Source organism: Rhyacophila brunnea, unplaced genomic scaffold (assembly GCF_057557595.1).
Source record: "Rhyacophila brunnea isolate RB1 unplaced genomic scaffold, BYU_Rbru_1.0 scaffold_21, whole genome shotgun sequence".
Classification (NCBI taxonomy): Eukaryota; Metazoa; Arthropoda; class Insecta; order Trichoptera; family Rhyacophilidae; genus Rhyacophila; species Rhyacophila brunnea.
In genome coordinates this window covers 25215696-25236213 of record NW_028232871.1, presented here as the reverse complement: position 1 = coordinate 25236213, position 20518 = coordinate 25215696, and the positions used below count along the sequence as shown (strand labels likewise).

The 20518-nt window shown below is 33.7% G+C and overlaps 3 protein-coding genes across 3 annotated transcripts in view; 2 read left to right on the top strand and 1 right to left on the bottom strand.

The window, feature by feature from the left end:
- Nucleotides 1-2498: 2498 nt before the first annotated feature.
- On the bottom strand, nucleotides 2499-5782 carry LOC147070892 (bolA-like protein 3). Its single transcript, XM_085949087.1, has 3 exons — nucleotides 5643-5782; nucleotides 4415-4579; nucleotides 2499-2717 (listed from the first exon to the last, which is right to left on the bottom strand). Exons 1-3 carry the CDS (start codon nucleotides 5688-5690, stop codon nucleotides 2571-2573), a joined length of 360 nt encoding a protein of 119 aa, XP_085805213.1. The 5' UTR covers nucleotides 5691-5782; the 3' UTR covers nucleotides 2499-2570.
- Nucleotides 5580-20518, top strand: part of Dip-C (dipeptidase C) — a 160917-nt gene continuing 145978 nt past the window's right edge. The window contains exon 1 of the mRNA XM_085949084.1: nucleotides 5580-5779. The gene's annotated coding sequence lies outside the window, so the exon portion shown is untranslated. The remainder of the gene's footprint in view (nucleotides 5780-20518) is intronic.
- LOC147070891 (uncharacterized) lies at nucleotides 7852-9550 on the top strand. Its single transcript, XM_085948859.1, has one exon. The coding sequence runs from the start codon at nucleotides 7968-7970 to the stop codon at nucleotides 8322-8324; it is 357 nt and encodes a 118-aa protein (XP_085804985.1). The 5' UTR covers nucleotides 7852-7967; the 3' UTR covers nucleotides 8325-9550.

Below are 20518 nucleotides of genomic sequence, written 5' to 3'. Positions count from 1 at the left end.
TATTTCTATCATCCTCATCATCATCGACCAGAGCAATTCCACTGCTGGATAAAGGCCTCCCTAGCTTGATTCTATTTCTTTCTGTCATTTGAATTGCTGTATTTATCAAAATCTGTGATAGTATATTTATTTACATATTCATATAGTCATCATCATCAACCTGGATCAATCCACTGCTAGATGAAGGGTTCCACAACCTGATTCTACTACTAGCGGTTAAACAAATTTGTGATATTATACCTATTTCTATCATTCTCATCATCATCGACCTGAACCAATCCACTGCTGGATAAAGGCCTCCCATAGCTTGATTCTACTCCTTTCTGTCATTTGCATTGCTGTATTTATCAAAATTGGTGACATTATATTTACTACATATTCATATCGTCATTATCATCATCATCATCAACCAGGATCAATTCACTGCTGGATGAAGGGTTCCGCAATCTGATTCTTGAAAGTATTGAATTTCTATATTTATTAAAAATGCTAATGTTATTTATCTACATATTCATATCGTCATCATAATCATCATCATCAACCAGGATCAATCCACTGCTGGATGAAGGGTTCCGCAACCTGATTCTACTACTAGCGGTTAAACGATTTCTATATTTATCAAAATTGTTGATATTATATTTACCCATTCATAATATCGTTTTTATCATCATCAACCAGAGTCAATCCACTGCTGGATGAAGGTTATCCCAACCTAATTCTACTCTTCTTGGTCATATAAATTGCTATATTTTTTTTAATTTGTGATTTTATGTACATACCTATTTATAATACCCAAACCCTACCCAAAATAAATTTTGTTTCGATGGAAGACTATGTTATTTAAGGTTAAATTTTAATTCAAAATTTGATTTTTTAAATATTATTCTACGGCTGCAAGCATTTATTATTTATATACTGCTAACCTTTTATTATCTAAATGGGTCCCGTGGCAGATTAATATTCATGTTATATTGGATCGCCATTTATAATAATCACGTAGGTACTTTGCTTTATATTCGAATTTATGAGATGTATAATTATTTATCATATTTAAATGCACGTGTTTTAACGAAACATTTATATAACTACACATATTTTATTCTATTAAAATGTCAGTGGTCGCAATCGGCGATTGCAAGCTGTTCTATTTGGCCTATCAGCCTGAGGTGGTGTCGGACGATATTGTGAAGGCCAGACTCCGAATAGACTACGCATATGACCCCAAATTTATATTGACAGTGACGATTTGAAAATCGTAAAACTGACAAATCAGCAAAATGTCAAACTGTCTTGAGGTGAATGAAAATCAATTCCGAAGGGAAAACTCTATGCATACTTCACAATTATATTAAAATCCAACACCGCCAAGCCGTCTGCAAGACCTAGCGAGACAAACTGGCGACCGCCAGCTGGCTCAGCTAGTAGATATAAACATTAAAAATATTTAATTACATATGCGTTTTTTAGGTTGTTGATACATCCCTGTTACAGACAGGCTGCTCCCGGTGTGAAAGAATCATTTAATAATTATAAGCCGAAATGTAACCCTAACCTCTAGAAACAGCATCATAAAACATCTAATCTGATTCCTTGCTCAACTACGTAAATGTTCATGAGTAAAGGCCTTCGTCCGGTGCGTGAAAATCATTTACTGGGCGGAGGTGTAATTAAGATAAATTTTAAAGTATAATGACGATGGATGAAAGGGATAATTTTAAGACTAAATATAATATAAAAAAATATAGAATTCAAATGTTGTAAATTTTGCCGCGCATTGAGCAACGGTAAAATCTTCGCGCGCCAGCGCCAGGGTCAGGCTCGTGATTCGCCGAATCCAAAGATCATCCGATTAGATTTGGCTAATCACGAGGGCTCTTGGTATGTCGGCGTGGGCTCGGAGGGATTTCAAAAAAAGGGAACCCCGAGAAGAAAAGTTAGTGAGCGTCTGGTTTTCAAACCGTACGGACCTGACGACTATAACTGTAAAAGCCCAAATATAATTTGTAAAACTAAAAATTAAAAAAAATATATAAGACCACGTTACGAGCACGAAAGACCGTGTTTTATTTCTATTCCAATCGTTTAATTTTTTTTGTGAATCCGGGGTTCGATCGACACCTGAGCTAGCCCCTGGAACCCCGAGAAAGAAGTTAGTGAGCGTCCTTTTTTCAAAGCGTACAGACCTGATGACTGTAACTGTAAAAACCAGAAAATAAACTTGTATAAAAAAATATAAGACCACGTTACGAACAAGAAAGACCTTTTTTTGTTTAATTCTTTTTGTTTAATTTTTTGTGAATCCGGGGTTCTATCGACACCTGAGCTAGCTACTGGAATCCTGGATATCTCATTGTCCCGCTTTTGCTCTTAAATCCTGTTTTTTTTTTATTTCACATGGTAAAATATTTATCTATCAACGCTGACCCACCTTCTCGTAACCATAATAAAATAATTTTAATAAGTGGGAAATGATTGGTTCCAAAAAAATGCAGATAACATAGATTTATTTTTTCATAACACTTTATTATTTAACTACATAATTTAGGAACATAATATTTTAATTATAATGGTTAATTCTTCTTATCGCCATCTGGAGGAACTGCGGTTTGTATTCTAATTCCATGCATATTTTTAATTTGTTCACTAAGTGCTGCTGTGACTAGTCTATGTTGCTTCATTATCGATAACCCTTTAAATTCAGGTGCTTCCACAGATACCTGCAAAATAACAGATAATATGCATTTATTAAAAGAAATTTACAATTAGAAAATCATGAATAAGGCGATTTAAAATGCTGTTATTTAACCCATTAAATAGTATTAGCATAGCAGTATCAAGCGGGGTCAAGAATTTCTATAAAAAAAAAAACCTATCCATTTTTGTGAAATATATTAAAAGTAAGTAGGTATATCATAAAAACTTGTATTTCGGTCAAGTATTTCTCCATGATTCCAAGAGATGGCAGTATGTTAAAAAAATTGACCAGGGCTAGTGTAATGAATATAAAATACAGCGTGTGTTCATGCTCATTTTCTATGACTTGCCTTGCGTGCACGGAATTGAAGATATACATTCGTGTGTTGAGCTGCTAATATTTCAAAATACTTTATTTACATGATGAGGTAGAATTTAAAAATTATTATTAATAAATCAATGGTGCTGTTTGCAAATTCAGAAATATATACTGTTACCTTTTAGGTAACTAATATTTTTTTGAAGAGTTTCAATATAATAATTAATTATTATAAAATGGGTTATCACTTATGGCGAGCATTCTCTAGAATGAGTAGTAACAATAAAAACACATACTCAATTAAAAATATTTTATGCCCTAATTGCTCTCCGTTCCATATGATTTTCCCATTAAAAAATCCCATCTCCTCCACTCAACTATCACTTGCAATTTTAAAAACTATCTCTTTCTCATACGATTAAGCTCCCTTTCTACCCCCACCACACAGTATTGACTAGGGAATCCAATCCCGAGCCAAAATTCTGATCCCGGGATTTCGGGATTACAATTTTACAATCCCGGGATTGGCATTTTTTTCCATTGTTAATATAAAATTTTTATATTTACAAATAACATTGATAAAATCGGTCAAAAATAAATATAGTATAATTTATACTATTTAAGACATTTATTGTTAATATTGTATACGTTCAATCTTGGAAATACATAAGTTTAATGGAGTAAATAATATTGTAATATAAATAATAATGTGAATTTAATATGAGATTGCTGTTTTTGATAGTAAAGACATAATGAATGGATGAGCGAGATTTAAAATAGTAAAGCAAATATTCATGGCGTACTTATGGCCTTTCCGCTTCATAAATCTAATTAGTCATCCAAATATGAAACTGCCGTAAAACGTATGATATCATGGTGGAATTACTTCGTTAAAAGTGCGAAGCATTGTGTTTTTCCAATCTTTCTCATTTTTAATAATTTATGTGAAAAAATAAAATGAATCGGCAACCTACACATGGGTATAAATCAAACTTCATTCAAACTCAGTTTATTTCTAATGTAGTTATTTTTTATTAAAAGTATTTTTTCTGTTATATTTTCGCTTTTATTTTATTTTCCATAAAAATTGATAAAAAAATCAATCCCGAAATCCCGGGATTATGTTCATCAATCCCGGGATTCAATGGAATGGCATGATAAGATGTGTCATAAAAACAATATTTAGATTTAGGAATGTAGTGAATACCATATAATAACTAATTTTATAAACTAACATGTTTATCAACCCTTCACTAGAGTCTTTATAATATGTCACAATCATTGCGTGTTAATTCATAATATTATTATTTAGCTGTTATGTAATGGTTAATTTTTTAAAAGATCTCAACTGTAATAAATATATAGAGGCCCTTTGAAATAATAAATCTTTTTGTTGATTACCTCAAACATGGCTCCACAACCCCCAGAAACATCATTCACTTGAATAAAACTGGCTCGTGGAAAATTACTACGAAGTGTTGCAGCTATATTATCTTCACCAAGAATAGGATTGACACCTGCTCCACCAATGCCTGCTTCCCATCTTCGCTGAAGGATTCCAAAGAACTATAAATATAAATCATTATTTTACCTATTATAAAAATAGGGGTGACAATATAACAATTAATACAAAATGAATTTTAATTTAATTGAATTATCATATTATTTTTCTTGGGGCATTTCTATGAACTGCTTTGAGGTACTTGACTTCTGCGACGTACCTACTTATGTCCATGGTATTTTTAATCACCAAACAATATCTTAACTCCCATAAGATAGCATGTGACACAAGGTCCTCTGTTTTGACAGTTGATACGGAATCATTTCAAACTAAATTACAGCTGTTGTTAATAATTTTAATCCGTAAACAGTAGAATGCATTTTTCATTCCTTCAACTGCATCCAATATTGTAAATATATTCATTGTTTTTCTAATTATTTAATTTAAAATGGGTACCAAACTCATAATAAAACAATATAGGGTGCCTATGTTTAATATTGGTAGGTATACAATATTAAAAGACTATCTTCATGTAATATAAAGATATCTTGGATTGTTTTTAATGTACAAACAATAGAATATGCAAAATAGAAAATTTCATTGTAAAACACTGTTTCTTTTTAAAAGATATAGTTATTTTTGTAATCATATAGGTAGGTACCTAATATGATGGATTATAAAATTATGCATCCTATAAAAATAATTGATGTTTGCATGAAATGAAGAATGAAGATTGTGTGAAAAAAACAGACATAATATTGTATTTGCAATCCTAATTATTGCTACTGCTAACCTTTAAAATATGTATTTCATGTAATATTATTATAAAAATCAGTGTTGTAAATAAATAGTTTTAAGTTGTGAATAATAAACATAACCTGTACATATTATATTGTTGAGGCAATAGTAAAAAAAGTATTTGTCTCCCAAGTTACAATCATTTGAGATATTAGCGCATAAATTTATTATGCTACTTGCATAGATTAAGCTACTTGCTAACTTTGGTTTCTTTTACAATTTATAATAATAAAGGGAGATTTATCTGCAGGCCGAAATGGCATGAATATAGCAGCAAGTTTTAATACTAAATCCGAAGTCACTCTGTGACACTTTTGACATTTTACTTACGTACGAAGAATTCTTTCCGCTAAATGTCGCAAACACCTTTTTCAGCATTGTGATACTTTGTAATTGTGATAACTACATATAGTGCTGAAAGTACAATTATATTTTTGACGAATCCGCCTGCAAATTCCGAATTAAAGGTTAGTGTTTACTATATTATTTTTTCTAAAAAAATATATGTACATTCCAATAAGAACATCTTGGCCACGTTTATGCTACGTTCCAATTTGTACATTGTCACTGACAATGGATATAGTGATACTTGGTTACCACAACAAAGTGTATTTTGTATATTTAGAAATAATGACTTTAATTTAGGTACGTACAAAATAAATAACAATTTTAGTAATCTTTCTATCATAATGAAGAGATCATTTTAGAAATTAAAATATAATCCGTATCCACAACACCTACTAGCTAGATGTTGGGATATGTAAATATCTGTGAATAAGTATTATGTAATAGTTAAAAAATAAATAAAATAATTTAGTAAGCAAATGATATTTATATACATTCGATGTTATTGTATTGTTATTGCTGTATACTTTACATTATAATGTTGCCAGTGAAGAAGCAAACTTTTCGAGAGCGGTTTTTCGAAATATTCCCGCGCTACTTACTACTTCTGACATAATTTTAAGTAACTTGAGTGGAATAATATTATGTAATTCGATGTGAATTAATTATTAAAAAGCCGTTGAGAACTAAGACTGACACAATATTTGTGCCATCATCGTTTCAATACCACAGTGTGGTGAAATAGATCGTTTTTTTTATTGCACAAAATACTGATCTATTCTAAACCACGAAAGGAGTTGAGTGGTTGTTTACCTATAATACCTCACACAAGGCACACAAATGGGATCTGGCTTACCTTGCCGGGTGTGATAGCGGTTTTGAGGCCAGGGTTCGCTTTCTTACTTTAGGTCATAAAACAAAGGGACTCAAAGCGTACCGACGGCCCTCAAATACTGAATGCGAAATTACGTGACGAACTTTAACGCCTATTATGAGGCAGACATAGGTAACTATTGAGAATAATTTGTTTATCTCATGTTTTTCCACACTTGAGACCTGTACCCTGTTATACCAAACCCAGAGGGGTAAGCCAGTTCACATTAATTTTGTATTCACTGATCTCATATTATAACCATATAACTAATATAATTTTGAATTATTGCATAAATGTATATTAGCTGGTAGGCACCTACCTACATTATTATTTTATTATAAACTCCCCATTTTACGTAGATACCAAATAATATTTATGTTATGTTAGGTAATGATATTTTAATACTTAAATTTTAAAAAATAATCATCATTTATAAATGTTTATATTATAATTATTAGTGTAATGTTCATATCGTTATATTGGTAGGTACCTATTTGTTTAAAAAATCTAAGAATACCTCGTCTTAAGTATGTTTTAAATTCACAATCTGAGATCACAGAATAGATTAATAAGATATCAATTTGAAAGCCAGTCGCCATGGACAAGGTTTTGACGCCGGATTCGGTTTATTAGTTTTTGACAGTTAGGCCATAAAACCCAAGGAATATAGCTCCGAGTTAATTCCGCAATTATATTACAAACGTGAAAATTAGTACCTACCTAATGCAACAGGTGTAACTATTGAAAATAGCAATAGGTACCTACATATTGAAGTTTATCCCATATTTCTTTCTCTACGTTCTCATACACTTCTAATCATTTTTGTGTTCCCTGATTTTGGCCGTAATCTGAGCTTATACAATTCCCCGCCCACAATTTATTTTGTTTGTTATGTAATACCGTTATTTTATTATAATAGTATTTATGTACCTACCGCTGCTCGTCAGAAGTAGGAATGTTAAAAAATTATTTTAATCTAATTTCTGACCTTCAATCATTTTCAAGATAGGCGCATGATTTTGTGCGCGTTAGAATATTATTATTAACGTTATCGCTCGGATTTTGTCAATATTATGAAAATGTGCCGGCTCCCGACCACGTTTGCAAAAATATGCAACGTTGTAAAATAGAACTGAACGCGAACAGTGGCGTCCCAGAAAAATATACCCCCCACCTCGGAACCGCCATAGCCCGTAGTGAACCGGCGCGCGATGACGGTCCGGAAGCTTTTTGTTTGTTTACGATCCCTGTCTGATGTTTGTACACATCGCCCCTCGCTCCCGCGCTCCCCCTTCCTCTGCGTCTGCGCACCGCCATCAAAACAATACCGTCGCGCCGGTCGGCCATTCATTTCAGTCCCGGCTATTACGTTGACGCGGATAGAGCGTGTCTGCGATCGACATTTTTATAACACGAATTTTTTTCCAACTGTTGTGATGCCCAGCAAACGGGAGTTGTGCGTGGTTGGCAAAAGTGACTTGCAAAGAGAGTTCTTAGCTCGCGATGTCGAGGAATTAGTGTCGGAAATAAAGGAAAACCTGCGGCTCAAGGCCAGACCTAGGCGGACGCAAGCGCAAAGGCCCAGTCCCTACAAGATAGAGCGCCCCCCCCAGCGACCGGAACCTCCGGCCCCCGCGGAAGACCCCTACGAAATGTTGCAGCAGCTCCTGGAATCGAACTCCCTCGTCGCGGAAGCCGTCCGCAGACTCCAGGAGGGGCTGGGGCCGAAGCAGCGCTTTCTATACGACGAGGAAGACGAAGTGGCCCTTCTGACCTGTCCTATTAGTATCTAAATTTCGCTACTTCCCGGGAACCTGACTCCGCTTTTGCCGAATCTTCGGCATATTTATGTTCCTCTATTATCCGAAGCGTCCGCGACCCGAGCGACACGACATCGAAGGCTTTGTGAAAGTATTTGTTGTGAAATTCTTTTGCGGTCAGGTGATCCGAGCTGTGTCTGTGTGCGTGTGTACGTTCGAGAGAACTTTGTACGTACGTTCTCGAATAGTATTTCACAAGGGACAGTGCTAATTGCGAGTATACGAGAGTGAATGAGACGTCCGCAGGTGACGCATCGAAACGCGAGCAAGATGGCGACGTGATATTTCTATTTATACCTGCGTAGTTAAATCAATAAATAAAATTTAATGTTACAGGAAATGATGTCGGTGGACGGAAGAGTCACCGAAGTGATGTGTAAATAATTAACTCTTTAGTCAAATATTTCGATTTCGTGATTAAGCATAGTGTTAACGTTGACAACTTGTCATCTGCACAGAGTAAACATAAATATTATTAAACTTATACGCTTATATCTATAATAATTTAAGTACATTTTCGTTAGCTCTAGTAAATTATTCTGATGTTATTTTTACTTTCGAATGTTTTCGGTGATCCTCGCGGGGCGATCGAGGTCTGTGCAATGTAATAAGTTAATTTTATTAATATTATTTTTAATCATTTCGAGAGTGATCAGTTCAGTTTGAAACGAGTACATCCACTCTCGATATAATCGAATCCAAAGTTGAATCAACACAAATAAGCACTCGATTATTACACGAGTCAGTCTGTGTTATGATTTGTAACGTTCCTTAAAATAAATGTTTATTGATTAGTGAATAGTAAGTTTGCAGTGTGACAGCAGGCCTTTGGGGCATGCCGTGTTACGTCATGCAATTTGTACAAGAGGGAGTAGCGAGTGGAGTAGACAGACAGTTTGTTTGACGTGGCCTGTTCTGTTCTGTTCACTCTTAAATGACCCACTTTCGGTCGCCTCCAAATCTCTCACCGATTTTTTTTTATTCGGTTCGATTCATTTGTTACGTCCATTAACATATTATTATTATTATAAAACTTAGGTTAATTGAGAGATTGCCTGATACAGGCGGGGTAAAGCGACGTTGCTCGAGATGCATGTTTTAATGCATAGTCAACGTATTCCTAGCAATGTATTATGTAATTGAATATGATATTGTGACTATCAAAAGAAAAGTGATATAATATAAAATCATGAAACAAATTTTTGGTTTTCATTTGATACTATCACATTCGACACTTGGAAATTTCAGTCACCTATTCAAAGGCGGAAACGAACTTTGATACGTTTCGCTTACCTACTTAGTTTACAATACAGTTACATTTATATCTAACTACGCGCAAAGGCAAGATAAAACCGCAAGCAGTTTACACTTATTTAAAACAATGCCCGGTTGAATAGTTATCGAAATTTCCAGGCTCGAATGTTTTACCCCTGTTTACAGAATATTTTTTTTGACAATTAGTTACCTTACTTTAAAAAGGTTCTAACTGACATTTTGGAATAAAACGACTTTTTGGTGTGAAAAGGTTCCATTAGCCATATTCTATCATATACGTTCATTTCAGAGTGATGTATAGTCAACTATGGGAATTAACAGTATGCCGGAGTTATATTTACATGTCTTTTTATATTGAAAATTATGACCATTCCAAATTTCTAACGCTCATAGCTCAAAACATGGTCAAGTGCAATTAGAACCTTTTCAAAGTAAGGTGTCGAATTGTGTACACGGTAGTATTACTTCATCTGAGATTAGTACTAACCTAACCTAACCGTACGAATCAACAAACATGTATTTGCATTGTACATTAAAAAGCGGAGTCTCGTCAAAGCGATATGCCAGCGTACCTACTGGTTCTGCATACGAGTTCTGATTATGGAGGCAGTTAGGAATCACTAGGCTGAAGGTTGAAAATTACATGTTTATAAGACTATTTACTTGCACCTGCTGCACCACACAATATGATCTGTACAATGGATACAGAACCAATTACATTAATAACTAAGCTAATTACTTTATTTTAAATTTGGACCACACCATGAGAAAGCGACTAATATAAGGAAATCAGGAACGCAGATTTTCATTATGATGAAGTACCTAGTAACTTATTATGTACATATCTAGCCCCTTTTCCAAACGGAGAATTTTTTTTCAAAGAACACAAAAATAAGGGGAGTGAGTCACCCTTGCGTCACCGTCACCTTTTGGGTATAACTGTGAGAAAGTACAATACTGGGAAGTGTAGAAATCTGATAAACCTAAACACGTGAAGGCCATGCATTAGTTGAGGCACGGTCTAAAAAGATCGTCGCTAGGCGATGCGCGGATTGCGGGTGGCGGGTGAAAATGACGCCTGTCAAACGAAATATTAATTGTCATATAAATCCAACATACGTCCATTTTATGTTCTGTTTATTGTTCTATTAGTAACAATAATAATATATTCATTGACATGTTTTCTTTTTAAAGTAAATGGGTAACGTTTTTAGTCATCTTTACACGATTTTAGAATTAATTGACCCGTCGCCATCACGCAGCAAAGTGACGTGTTCCCGGGTCAACATTCTCTCAGTGAATGGCAGCGAGTCCATAATTTCGTCGCGCGTACAGTTGAAAATTATTTGGCGTTTCACTGATGCGTCACCTTAAGAATAATATGTTATTTTCAATAGCTACGTCTGTAATAAAATATAATATTATGTACATAAATTAAAATTCACCACGTAAATGAAACGCGCATTCAATGTTTGTTTACAGCCTGACGGTCATTAATGCATAAACCAAAACTGCATTTGAAATCTTGGTCTATGACTGGTTTTTGCATTTTTCTTATTCTGTTCTGTGTAAAAACTGAATTTTCTCAATCAATTCCTTATACATTTTAGTGTACCTATTCTGTATAATTTAATTTCTAAATGAGATAACCATTTGTAGGTATGTATACCTACATGTTTAATAATTAAACTTTAAACCAGCGTTTACCAATTAAATTGACTCAAAGGAACAAACTTGAATAGAGGCCCGGTTTCGTCCGCTGCTATGGGACAATAATTTCAATTTATAAATAATGATAACAATAATAAAATACATAATGTTATCCATATCTTAATTAAATAACTTTTGTGTTTAAAATTGACAATGCCCTCAAATTATGTGGAAGAAGTAGGTACTACATAATTTATTTTATTTTAATTAACGTCCTATTGAGAAAATTGACACCCAGAAATTTAATATCCAATTTAAAAACAATATTTTTTTATTTGATGACGCCTGTACTAATTTTTATGATACGTAAATACAGCCAGCTAAGTAATTTTAATTGTTGTTTTTTGCATAATCAACATTCAAAAATGGCAAAATAATACTTCGCAATAAGTGTTAAGTACCTATTTATATGTACACTGAAATTACCATTAAATACGTAGTAAATTATAAAATATAAGTTGAAGATGACGATTCCAAACAGTTAAAATGAATACATTAGTAGGTACATTATATGACAACAAATCCATGCATGATTAATTATAATGGAACTAAATAAATAAACGTCCAAAATAACATCGTTCACATGTTGCACTGTATAAATAAAAAATAGTTTGTCATACAGCAATATACACCAAACAGTATAAATGAATACATTAATTATTATGTACAACAAAAACCCATTCATAATTAATTATGAAACTAAATAAATAAACGTCTAATATTACATCGGTCAAATGTTGCACTGTATAAATAAAAAATGTTTTGTCATACAACCGTACCCATACTTACACAGTAGTTTTACATAACTTTTCCCGTTGACTTTCTAAAAGACAATACAAATTTACTCCAATAGCCTTTGTTTACAAATTGAAAACATTGAATAAGTATAATAATAGGTGTACCAGAAGAAGATAAAGCGATTTTGCAACAGTGTTGATTCAATCAACAATAAAATTCCACATAATCGATGTTTACCCAGTTAGGTACCTATATAATGTAAACATCAGCTTGCATTGCAAATTTATTTATGCTTTTATCAGATAAGAAGCCGTCTGATCACGCCAAGCCTTGATTTTTTTACCGTATATAGATACTTAAGTACCTACCTATATTTATTATTTCAACATGAAGCATTTTTTTTAAAATATAGACACGTTTAGACTGGGATTGGTTTAATGTTTAATTTGAACTTTCGACATCAGATAAAAACGTAGGTACCTTAGTTAGTAGTAGTATAGAAAATATTTTCATAGTTTGAAGTTAAATACTGAAATATCTATAATAATGTGTACCCACAGAACAATTATATTTTCTGAGTTCACTGTGTGTACCAGTAGTGAAGGGTGAAGGTAGGCTGTTAAGATCTGCCATAAATAGTGCAGATTAATCTTTGTTAGTCATACGCATTTGTTTTTATTGAATTAAGACTACAATTTACAGATGGTATTGGTTAGTTTTTAAAAATCAATTAAACCCTGCCTAAACCAAATCATAATAGAATACGAGATAAAAAATATTCCATCTCTAAAATATCCAAAGTTATTTATGATTTAATTGCTTAATTTGAGATATTTTATAGATAGACGAGTATTTTATGGCTATTATTTATTGTGGCTTCGTTTGCAGGGTTTAATTGAATTTTAAAAACTAAGCAACACCATCTGTAAATATTGTAGTCTTATTTCAATGAAAACAAATAGGCGTGACTGACAAAGTTTAGTGTGCACTATTTATGGCGAATCCTAGTAGCCTACCTCCACCCTTCGCCACTGATGTATACATACATTCAGCTGCGACCCGTGGCAGTAGGCAGGTTATGTGTCATGGGCGGCAAATGTAGGAACGAATGAGATTATTACAGATTTTGAGAGCAGTGATGGTTTTCCATGAAGCAGACGATGCGGCCGCTTCGTTAGAACGCGTCGACAATGGCGGTTTATCACACAGGCAAAATTTTCACAAGGGGGCCTCCAAAACTGTCAACTCTTCAAACCTTCATGTATATACCTGAAGACACCGTTGGTCGTGAGTAGGTATCGTGGAAATGCTATAATCATCAGTACATGTTTTGTATGTAGGTACATATTTTTTTTAAAAAGATTTTTGTATAGAATAGAATTGGGTATGGCAAATACACATTGATTTTCAATTTGTGTTTGGAGTCAGAGTATGGATCTACTTGATAGGTTGAGTAAGTGGCTAACATACATTTCTCGTAAAAACAAGAATCTGTTAACATGAGGTCCGTATGATCTTATTAGGATCGGATATGGTCAAAAAACAAAGGTACCGAACAAATGTGCCTGTAAAATAAAGGGGAACGCATGCTAAGTCTGCTTTAGCTAGGGAAGTCACTGCATGTATTGGTGTATAATTTGCATTATTATTGTTTTAATTGATTTATTTGTGCAAACTATGATACCTAAGTAGGTACCTACATAATATTATTAAGTACTACGTACTGATCCCGTTATATTGTATGAATGCCAAAAACTAATGGAAATATCAATAATTGATTTCACCTCAATTTAGGCAGTGCCGCCGATAATTTTGTAGTAATATGCTATGTACAAAAATTGAATAAGTAATCAAGACTAGTAGGTGCCCATATTATATTTTCGCATTAAAATAAAACCATATCTCTAAAAAAGGAGATAGTTGTATACAGTGGCGGCCGGTGGTCTTCAGAATAGCATTTTCTGGTAGTGCGCAATGGTTTACCTTAAGAGAAGATCTTCTTTCGCCCTGTCACGACCCAGCATTTGGGCATAGGGCGAGCAGAAGTTCGCGCCACTTCCCTCGGTCCATCGCCAACTCTTGCGCCTCCCGCCATGTCAGACCTGCAGCACGTAGGTCGCTTTTGTGGCACCGCTGCAGGGTGAGGGAGGGCCGGCCATGGCGACGGAACCTTTGAGGCTGTGCCATAAGGGTACGAAGTGTCACACTCTTTGGCGGCATCCGGAATACGTGTCCTAGCCATGTAAGGTCGTAAAGCGTCTTTTCTTGATTACCTCAATCACCGAAGGCTGCCGTGTTCTCTTACCGACTTCTCAGAAGGTAAATTAAATATGTCTGTTTATTTATACTATTTCTCAAAAAAGTTTTTGAACAGTTGAATGATTTAATATTAATAATGAAATATAAATGTCACAGTTTATGGGTTTACGCTCCGAGCGAATAAAGCGTCAACCAAAGAAATAACCGCTGATGGTTTTTTATTATTATTTTGAATGTATTCGAGTGGTTTAGAAATAAACGCGGCAGTTTGTATTTTCGTAACATGTTGGCGATTCATTAAATATGTTACCTGTAAAATTGTTAAAAATTAACTCGCCAACATTGTTCCAAAACAGAAACTGACGTTTTTGTTTCTAGAGTCCTTCGTTTCGTGCGCCGATCTAAAAGTGTGTAACAAATTGTACACAAAACGCCATTACAGGACATTCGGCAACCGTTTAAGTAGTATACAATGACCTCATTGTAATCCTGTGCAAACTGAAAATCTATTTGGATCGCAATCGCTTTGCGCTCATTAACGGAGTATTGTTCATAATCATAATACTGCTACATGTTCTACTTCGCGAAGTGAATAATACACGTATGAATAACAATGAAAAGTTGAGCGATGTCTTCAAAAATGCAGGCAGTGCGTAGCACTTGCATGGTATTAGAGGAGCCGCCGCTGGTTGTATATACCAAGATGTCTTGATATTTACAGATTTTTCTATTGGTTAGTATTAAATATTACTGTAAATATAATAGCCTAATAGGATAAGGGCTTGTTTTCGCGGGCTTAGTACTTATAATTAGTTCTCGCACTAATGCCGACACGTTATAACAAGCCGATTACTAATTAGTCAATTAATCAAAATCAGCTAACTCCGCCTTTTTTATTGATATTAATGATATAGGTATTTTTGACTTTTTTGTGAATTGTTGAAGAACTACTACTTTCTAACATTTCTTTATTATCGAAATGTGGAACTTATTAATTTTAAGTATTCTATAATCGAAATAATATAAAATTTCACCCTTGTGACTATGTACTTAAGAAAACAAAAGCTGTTTTTCCCCTATTCATCCATTATGGACATGGCTGATTTTGAAATTTAGCGACACAATTCGGCCTGTTTACTTACACGACGCGTCGTGTAGTAACGTGGCGGTATTAGGTAGATACGACGTATCCTTATTAAAATCACGATACAAACATTGTTGCCAACTGTCGTTAACAAAATAAATAAGCTAATATGCGAAAAAAATACTTAAGTACTATATTTTCTCAAGATTGATATTTCCGGCAAATATGTTATAGGTACTAACAATTATATACCTACATTGTTTCCGCGTCAACAGAGATTACCTACAGAAGAATTTATTGTTTCACGTCTGACATGAGTCACACTGACATAGGTACCTAACCTAAGATACCTAACTAAAAATTATGTAAGTACTTGTTAATTTTAATCATCTCTTAAGATATCGTAATTTACAATAAATTATATTATTGGTATATTATGATACCTACAAAATGTGAATGTTTAAGTAAATTTGGTAATACTAGCCACTCTTTTAATCAATACATATTTGAAACTGTTCGTGGGGTGGGGTCAAAAAACGCTAGATTTGACGCAATACGCCAGATACGTATTTTTCGGCATAAACCTACAAAAATTATACAACTGGCTCCTGGCAATGCTGGACTTATACAGAGTCTGTTTTACAGACTGTTGCACGCAGTCAGCGTAGCCAACAACTGTCATTCACAAAATTTTTCCAGAGAATGAATGGTAAGAAAATAAGCTAGATGGGAGAAAATAATACTTACCAGATTTTCTCAAAATTCTAAAAATATGTCATAACAACTATTAACTTTGTTTTCACATGAACAAAGATTGAAGAATATTTTTTTATTTTACAACTCATAAAATTATAAATATTTGCAGTCATTTTGTGTGTAACAATTTATTTAATTTATGATATTAAGTACAAAATACCGACATGTTGATTTTCATGCAAATATGGTACTTATAATAATATTCTAGCTTTATTTTTTATTATGGAAACTTTCAAGCTCTTTGTCGTATCTGAAAACGCTATAATTAACAACCATACGCTAGCTAGATGCATACTTTAGAAGCTAGATGCATATTTAAAAATGCGAGATCTGGCATGAAAAACCTTTAAGTTAGCAACACATCTATGTTAGCAACGCTGCGACCCAGTATTGTCAACCATACTATAATAATTATTATAGTACAACACTATGATTTTGACCCCGCGAAAAGTGTAAATAGGTACTATAATTTGACGATAAATATGCCGAAAATATTATAATTCTGAAGGATTCGAGATGAAAAGTGTTCCTGTATCCTTTTTCAGAAATACTATAATTTTTACAACTTTGTAGGTACTATAAATAGGTATATGTAATTACCATAGAAAAAGATGACAACACCGTTGTATATACGTGGTGCACACATTGACATGTTATAAAAATATATAATACTATGCCAATGGTCGCTGTAGTCTGATTTAAAAAAAAATAAACGAATTCTTTCCTCGATAGAAATATATTATTTCACATAGGTTACCATCTAGGTATGTGTGTTATCTTGCGTTTTAAATTAAGATTTAATTAAAATGTCCAAAGGCAATGGTTGAACTTGACATAATAAAAATATTGTTACGTTTTTTTCTAGTTTTATCCCACCAATTTTAACCTCAATATAAATTAACACAAGTACATCATACACTGACAATCATTTTAACAAGGTTCTTTCTATGACGGGCCCACTTATTACTGTCGCAGTCGAGCCTCCCACTTCACTGTGGCGTGCTTGTAACAATTCAGTCAAGGGAAAAAGTTTGTGGGCACCTACTTACTTATTACCTACTTACGAGAATGGAACGAAAACATGTTTTCAAAAAAGGAACATTCTATTAGGACTAAAAATATGTACTTACATTAAAAAATCGAAGTTACGATATCTTTGCTCGTTCAATCTACATAAGTAGCCTCGAATCTCTTTTGAGACATAACAGCAACTCTCAAAAATATTAATTAATGATATTGTCGGTTTAGATTATTTATATTGTTTTTGAGAATGATAAATATTTATTATTTGATAGAAATATAGATTTGTTAGAAAGACCCAATGGTGATTGGAAATTATCTTTACATGATGTACAGTGATTTTTGATACACGACTTTAGATATATGCATTGTGAGTTGTGATTCTAGGCTACTCATATTGTGTACAATCACGATACCCATCAGAGTCCTGTAAGCATGATTATTCAACTGTATACCTTTTCGATTGCACATTGCGTACATCCATTCCAACGGGCACTTTTCTTCAATGATACTTTTTAATACTTGTTTCCATAAATACGCAGCGGGGATTTTATTTGACGCGGTTGAAGCAATCGATTCGTCAGAATATTTAAAAGGGGGCAAAAAATTTTTGTACAAATAAAATAAACGTTTGAATATTGTATTTGGTTATCAGAGAGGGACTTAAATCAGCCGGTGCGTTGAACCTCCACGTCTTTAAAAACCGCGACTTGAGTGTAAAATATTATTTCTTGTATAAACATCATAAGTAGTCAAGACTATAACGAAAATATTTATTATTTGAAAATGCGATCATTGATTCACAATATAGGTGTTGCACAAGTTATCCAAGCAGTCATATCTCGCGTAACTGGTTGAGAACCGCTGGAGACATTTAAAACAAGGAGAAAATCACCGCAGGCAACTTTTTAGACAAAATAGTGTATACATATATATTAATTTATTTCTTGATATTTAAATGTAAATAAACAAGTGAATAAAATGAAAGTTATAAATCAGGCATATCCTACTTCAAGTAAACTGTGCTCTACTTATCCAGTATCAAAACTGTCAGTGATCTACCACACTCTCTCATTGTCAGTATTCAAGTTGAACAAACGTATTTGGCTGAGAACACTGAAGTGTTACAAGAAATACACATTTGTCATGAGAATGATCTTCCTTTGGGCACTCATTGCAAGCATCATTAAACTATTATTCTACTATGCAAAGAGCTTACTGCGTGATGGTAAGGGACTACGCCTCAGTCTAAAGCGCGAGGTTTCACATCTTCATAACTCCTGTGACAGGCCGCTGTGAAGGATAGCTCAATTCCTATGACATTTTAATTCTCTTGGTGTCGTCATATACGGTAGATGATGATGGTGCATCTCCATATTCAGCCAGTCGTATCAGATCACCAACGCCTTGGACATTGAGTCACCGAGTTGTGTTCCTATCTGAGAGCACTGGCAAAGGGTGGAGGTAGGCTGTTAAGATCCGACATAAATAGTGCACAATAAACGTTGTCAGTCAATCCTATTTGTTTCCGTATACCTAAGACTACAATCTACCCATTGTATTCTTAGTTGAATGAAAACAAATAAGTATGACTGACAAAGTTTAGTGTTCAGTATTTATGTCTAATCTTAACAGCCTACCTCCACCCCTTGCCACTGCCAGAGAGTATTTGCAACTACGTCTCTGCTACCATCGCATCTATTCTATACACAAGACTGATATTGGCCGCTATCGGCAGCTATTGAGGGTAGTTTTTCATTTTTTGTATCAAAGTATTAGCACTTATTGTAACAAATACTTACTATAAATTAGCCGTCAAAACTGTCTATCTGACTTAAAAATTTAACGCAGTCAAGAGAGGTGCTGTTAAAGCATAACACTTATTGTAACAATTACAACTAACTTATTGTAATTCTTACAATAGGTGCTAATATCTACTTCGATACAAAAAATGAAAAACTACCCTCGATAGCTGCCGCTATAGCAGTATTGTGTATAGAATAGATGCGCATATACCTTTCTCTGCATTATGTGCGGTTTTCTGCGTTTCATGGTAGCTTGCTAGCTACTTTAGTTATTGACTCTCTTATTGAAACCTCTATATGTATTGGATTATGGTAGGTATGAGTTATACAGATTAGTTTTTCGGTCGATAGCTATTTCGTTTGCCACATTTAATTCAGGCTGATAGTCTCGACAAATATATTATAATATAAAATAGAAATAATTATATTGCGGTTCTATATGTACACATTACTGTTGAGTCAACATGCTCTACACGAATCCGAAAACTGGGGCTTAGATTTTTGATTTTACTATACTGAACCACTGGACGCGAAATAAGGGATTCTGACATCTTTATAAAGATCAGTGGGTCTATTCTATACTTATCGACCGCTAAAGTGATAAAGTGATAAATATTATCAAACTTAGGGTAGGTTTGTATCAAAATATTAGCACGTATTGTAACAATTACACGAAGTTGGTTTTTATTGTTGCAATAAGTGCTATATTTTAACAGAACCTATCTTGCTGCTGTTAAAATATCGCACTTATTGCAAAAATAAAAACCAACTTCGTGTAATTGTTACAATAAGTGCTAATATTTTGATACAAACCTACCCTAAGTTTGATACTATTTATCACTTTAGTGTTCGATAAGTATAGAATAGACCCACTGCTTCGAACAATGTGGCGATTTATGAATATTATTGAACATTAAAAAACGCATATGATACATCCTTATGTCGGTTGTAAATGTACGTTAAATTTGTATTTCAATGTAAGTTCCTTCCGCAATAATTAACAATATTAGATTTGCACATAAATAATGAATATTGCATTTATAAATTTGCTGTCGAGACCTACACAACAAAATAGGCCTTGGTTTAACATTAACATAACATAATATAACGTATTTTATTGTTAAACCTTAGAAAGAACCATATATATTAATAAATTATTTTGTTACGGTGTAAAATTACCCATTTATAGTGTATTATTGTAATTTTATTACAGACGTTTACCTTTAATGAAGGTACATACCTAAGTAGGCGAGTTTGGGCAAAGGTGTATCGATTGTCTGCATTAATTAAATTTGCTCGGCGAGAGAGAACATTATTTTATATAAAATATTTATTATCTACTTTCGTGCACTTACGGACGATTTTATGGAAACAAACGCGGGTCTCTTGGGGCAATGACTTACAAATTTCATATACGCAAGTACCTGAGGAATAAATGGGCTCATAAACGAGCCTGCTTGTAGACAGGATATACGTACACATGCAATTTTTCATTATTTTGTGAACAGGTGAATGTGTTT